Source organism: Mesitornis unicolor, unplaced genomic scaffold (genome assembly GCF_000695765.1).
Source record: "Mesitornis unicolor isolate BGI_N332 unplaced genomic scaffold, ASM69576v1 scaffold6245, whole genome shotgun sequence".
Lineage (NCBI taxonomy): Eukaryota > Metazoa > Chordata > Aves > Mesitornithiformes > Mesitornithidae > Mesitornis > Mesitornis unicolor.
The window spans coordinates 2,004-7,881 of NW_010183551.1; the positions used below are offsets into that span (position 1 = coordinate 2,004).

The 5,878-nt window shown below is 53.8% G+C and overlaps 1 protein-coding gene across 1 annotated transcript in view; it reads right to left on the minus strand.

Annotated features, from left to right (window-relative positions):
- ARHGAP39 (Rho GTPase activating protein 39) overlaps window positions 1-5,878 on the minus strand; it is a gene marked incomplete at its 3' end in the record, with an annotated part of 10,053 nt that overhangs the window by 1,942 nt on the left and 2,233 nt on the right. The window contains exons 3-4 of the mRNA XM_010184185.1: window positions 5,820-5,878; window positions 565-1,126 (exon numbers count right to left, since the gene is read on the minus strand). The exon at window positions 5,820-5,878 is cut by the window's right edge and continues 1,062 nt beyond it. Coding sequence (XP_010182487.1) covers window positions 565-1,126; window positions 5,820-5,878 — 621 coding nt within the window. The remainder of the gene's footprint in view (window positions 1-564; window positions 1,127-5,819) is intronic.

Here is a 5,878-nt window from a genome sequence, read left to right on the forward strand (position 1 = left end):
AGTGGTGAAGCAACAGGGATGGTCGAACCCAGGACTGGAAAGGGGCACCCAAAATTCCCACCCATTTGGGGTCAAATAGCCCAAATCGATGTCTTTTCTATCTGCCACGATCAAAAACCACCTTGGGACCTGGGGACCAAGCTGGGTCCCTTTCCAGTATAGGGGTTTTTTTGACCCAAAACTACCCAAGAAGCCACAGGAAGCATCTGGAGATGGAGATGGTGATGGTGAAAACACAAAATGATAAAATAGGACCTCTAAAGGTGTCCTCATGGGCCAGGAGAAGTCCTGGGACCTCTCGCTTACGGCCACCTCCAGTGGAAGTGACACTGAGCCTGCAGCAAAGGTGTCATAGCTCATTTCGTGTTGGATTTCCATGTGCCGGGGTGGAGAAGCCGGTGGTGAAAGCACCACCTCCGGGAGGGCCGTGGGATGAGTTCCCCACATTTCAACAAGGAGACTCATGAATGCGAAGGGGAAAGGAACCAAACAATAAAAAAACCAACGCATGAGTTGCAACGTCAGCGGGGAATCAAAGCCACCGGGCAGCGGTTTCTTTCTTACCTTTAGTGTCATTCACCGGATCCATGTGCCGGTAAATATATCCTTCTAGGTAGGAATGAAATTTGGGTGTGGGTGGGAAAAAGGCCAAACAAATGGCCATGAGCTCCCAGCCCCGGGCCAGGCTCTCGTAACGGAAGTTCTCGGTGGTCTGCCGGCACAGCTGGATGTAGAGCTCGTCTCTCAGCCCCTGCATGCTCCAGCCTTTGGTGGCGATCTCCAAGGCCACGTTGAGCTGGTCCGTCTTGGCCCGCCGGTCCCCCATGTACATCTGAATCAGTTTAAATATCTCGCACGCCTCTTTCTTGACGTTGCGGTCGTTGGTCATGATCATGGGTTTCTTGATGGACTCGCTGCTCCAGGCCAGCATGTTGGCGATGGACACCTTCCTGCGGAAGAGCCCTTGGGTGTGCTTGTTGAAGTGCTTGGAGGCCCAGTTCTCAATGTCCGTCTCCGAGGAGGGCTTCCGCAGGTTGAAGGTAGGGAAGACACAGCTGGCGCTAGGCATCATGTTCCTGGTCTGTCTGCTGTTCTCGAACTGGGCGCAGGCACCGAGGTCCTCCGACTAGGAGACAACAGCCAGACAGGTCAATGTTACCAACAGCATGGCTGCACCGCCAAACCAGCCCAGAGACCAACCAACCAACCAACCAATCAACCAAAGAACCAACGGTTCAACCAACCAACCATCCATCCAACCAACCAACCAACTATCCAACCAAAAACACCCACCCAACCAATCAACCACCCAACCAATGGTTCAACCAACCAACCGTCCATCCAGCCAACAAACAAACTATCCAACCAACCAACCAACCAATGGTTCAACCAACCAACCATCCATCCAACCAACCAACAAACTATCCAACCAACCAACCAACCAACCAACCAATCAACTGAACAACCAACGCTTCAACCAACCAACCATCCATCCAACCAACCAACCAACTATCCAACCAACCAACCAATCAACCAACCAACCAATGGTTCAACCAACCAACCATCCATCCAACCAATCAACAAACTATCCAACCAACCAACCAACTATCCAACCAACTATCCAACCAACAAATCACAACCAATGAACCAATCAACCAACCAACCAACCATCCAACCAATCAACTAACCAATAAATCAATGTGTCAGCCAACCAAACAATGAACCGACCAACGAAACAACCAACTGACCAACCAACTAACTGACCAAACAATGAACCAATGAACCAACTAACCAATAAATCAATGAGCCAACCAACCAACCAATGAACCAACCAACCAACCATTCAATCAACGTCAATCAACCAACAAACCATCTAACCATCTAACCAACCAATTGACCAACAAACTATCCAACCAACCAACCAATCAAACACCCAACAATCAACCAACCAACCAACCATCCAACCAATCAACCAACCAACCAACCATCCAACCAATCAACTAACCAACCAGCCAACAAACTGACCAACCAACCAACAAACCAACCAATCAACCAATCAAGCAACCACTCAACCAACCAAACTATCCAACCAACCAATCAACCAATCAATCAACCAACCAACCGACCAATCAACCATTCAACCAATCAACCACCCAACCAATCAACCAACTAACTATCCAACCAACCAACTAACCAACCAACCAACTAACCAACCAACCAATCAACCATCCAACCAACCAACAAACTATCCAACTAACCAACCAACCAACCAACCACCCACCCACCCAATGAACCAACCAACCAACCAACCAATCAACCACCCATCCAACCAACCAACCAATCAATCAACCAACTATCCAATCATCCATCCAACCACCCACCCACCCAACCGTTGCAGCATTAAGAAGTCGCCTCATGCTCGCACCAACGACTACGTCCTCTCCAAGAAGTGGCTCCTCAATCCCATCACGGGCAAGTGGAGCTGGCCCGGCACCAGCGGCCAAGCCAGGTCGTGGCACCAATCGGCATCAGGAGGGAGGGGACCAGTGAGGGGACAAGCGAAGCCACCCAAAAGCTGATGTGCTGGAGTCTCTTAGTACCTCTACTCTGCCCTGGTGAGACCGCATCTGGAATATCGTGTCCAGTTCTGGGCCCCTCAGTTCAAGAAGGACAGGAACTGCTGGAGAGAGTCCAGCGTAGGGCTACAAAGATGATGGAGGGAGTGGAGCATCTCCCTTCTGAGGAGCGGCTGAGGGAGCTGGGGCTCTTTAGTTTGCAGAAGAGGAGACTGAGGGGAGACCTCATTCATGGTTAGAAATATTTCAAGGGTGAGTGTCACGAGGATGGAGCCAGGCTCTTCTCGGTGACAAACAATGATAGGACAAGGGGTAACGGACACAAACTGGAACACAGGAGGTTCCACTTCAATTGGAGAAGAAACTTCTTCTCAGTGAGGGTGACAGAGCCCTGGACCAGGCTGCCCAGAGAGGTTGTGGAGTCTCCTTCTCTGCAGACATTCAAAACCCGCCTGGACGCCTTCCTGTGTAACCTCATCTGGGTGTTCCTGCTCCGGCAGGGGGATTGGACTGGATGAGCTTTGGAGGTCCCTTCCAATCCCGGTCTGGGATTCTGTGATTCTGTACCTGGCACCTTGGTCACTCAGGCTTTGGTCATGGACCACCAGAAGAAGGTGGTGGCCATTAATAACATGAGGAAACAGAGGGCAAGTGGCTTCAGGCTCCACCAGTCCTTTGGGCACGCCAGGGAGGGGACACACTGACCTGTAACCAGCCCCCACAAATAGTGTCCTCTTCCCAAATTGACATGCCCAGGAGGAGGCTGGTGGCTCCTCCGAGCCCTGAGCAACTGTTTCTTGACATCCCACGTGCAGTGGGACGCAGGCGGTCCAGGATCTAACCCACCTGGTTAATCTTTCCACCATTTCTTGCACCGTGGTGACGATGGCAGGGACCTGGCCATGGGGACAAGGGGACATCACCCCTTGAGGGACTCAGCCCTGCTGTTCCTATGGAGACCACATGACCTGAAAGGTCCAATGTGCTTGGGGCTTTCTGGGTGGAAGGAGCCGCAGCATTTGTCCCAGGGCTTCTCGCTCTGCAGCCATCGCTGCCATGGCTCTTCCAAAAGCTGAGCCACCACCACGCTGTTCCTCCAGGGCACCCAGGGACAAGCAAAGGACCACATTGGCTGGGGACATCAGCCTTCTCCAGCCAAGCCCAACCCTGGAAGGTTCCCCAGCTGATGGGAGCGTAGGGAACCGAATTAAAACCCTGTGCCAACCTTGGATGTGATCATTGAACAGTTTGGGTTGGGAGAGACTTTCAAAGATCCATCCAGTCCAACCCACCCTGCTATGGGCAGGGACATCTCCCACTCCATCGGGGTCCTCAGAGCCCTGTTCAACCTGCCCTTGAATATTTCCAATGATGAGGCATCCATAGCTTCTCTGGGCAACCCATGCCAATGTCCCACCACTTTGGCTGGAAAAATGGGTGTCCCTGAGCTTGAGGACGACATCAGACAGGGTCAACCACACAGAAACGGCCAAGCAGTGGAGAAGAGTCCCACCACATCCCAAGCTCCGTGCAGAAGGCACAGGATCACTAACGGTGGCAGCGATTCCTCCTGGCCAACGTGAGCATCCCAGGCAGATTTGGAGCTCTCCAATTTTGGGGTTGAACCCAAAATGCTTGGGGACACTTGTGTGCAAGCAAATTTCTGCTGCTGCCTTTGGATGTGACACCCCACCCTTTTCCATACGTGTCCCCACGGGCAAATAAACATCTCCCAGATTATTTGCTGTTTCCTAGGTCCATGTCCAGGGCCTCTCTCTCCTCCTCCAAGGTCCATCTTCCAGTTTTCCAGGTTGGATTTTTCTCACCATTGAAAGAAAAGCCATTATGGGCTTTTCTAGTGTCCTTACATCAACCCTGGATGAAGCAAACCAAGTGGCCCTCATCTGGCAACCCTTGTCCTCATCTCCTTGCCTCTGCAGCCCATCTATAGGGTCACTGTCATTGCCCCGAGGAGGGTGCTACAGGTCAGAGGGGCAGATTTTGGGTGTTGGAGGGGCAAGGATATGAGAGCTGAAAGCCAGGAGCTGCTGATGGGGTGGAAGATGGACACAGGGGATGAGCCAGCTCCAGCAGGTCCAAGGCAGAGCCCATGGAGGGCTATCAGCAGCAGAAGGGCTACACCATCACAGGAATGGTCTGTGGCAGCCCAAGGAGCTGCTCTGGGATGGGAGCTTGGGGCAGGAGATGCCTCCTGGGCTGGGGGAGCTCAATGTCAGAGACAGACCAGGCAGCTCAGAGCCCTGGGAAGCAGATCCTGGAAAGCTGGTGTGCTTCCAGCTGCCTCATCCCAAGGTTTTGAGGGACTGATTGCTAAGGAGCAACTTCTTTGAGGGCCCAGCTTGCAACGGGTCAGCTTCTATGAGAAAGCAAACCTGGCAGCCAGATTGGCAGCGCTGTCGATCCAGCGGGCTGGAGAGGAAACCAAGGCAGGTCCATGAAAACCAAGAGACAGTGGTGCTGCTCCAGCCCCTCAAATCGCTACGACCGGGAGCAATCTGGGGAGCAAGCCCTCAATTTGGGCAGAGGAGCTCATTGGAAACCAAAGCAAGCGGAGAGTGTGGAGAGGGGATGGTTTACTCAATGCCCTTAAGCCCCTCTGGCCATGTCCCATTGCTTTGAGGAAGGGGCATCCCTGCTCACGCGTCTCCTTCAGCCAGATGGGGATCAGACGCAGCATTTTGGGTGTCCCCAGAACCCAACGCTCTCTTGGAGGATGCTACAAAGCCCAGGGTGAGCCACCACGGGGTTTGCACCACCGCTGCGGGACGGCGTTGGGATGTGAAACGCAAGATGAGTCACCCCAAAGCACACGAGCCCCCTGCATGAGCCGGGAGCCCCGAGCACAACCAGGGATGGGCGCTTGGGGCTCCCCTTGGTGCTGGGTGGGCACTCGGGTTCCAGGAGCCAGTTCCCACCGAGCAGTGGCCAGACCAAGGGAAGAGAAGCAGTGCAGAGGTGCAAAGGTGCCCACGCCAGCGCTCGGTGGCCGCAAAGGCACGGGATCACCACGGGACCGTCCTGCTGGAGCTGCAGCGGAGGCAGAGATTGAAACTGGGTTTATGAGAAGAAGGAGCTTTAACTGGGAGGGTGGTGGGGATGCCACTGCTGTGTGGCGTGGTCTGCCCAACCCGGTGTGGCACTCAAGGAGATGCCCTGCGGTGGGCAAGGGTCGGCGGCATGGGGTGAAGCCCCTAACACTGAGGACATCCCCGAGGACGTTACCTGAGACGGATGCAGGTAGGGCTCGGGGGAGGCCAGGTTGGTCTGCACGGAGAAGCGCT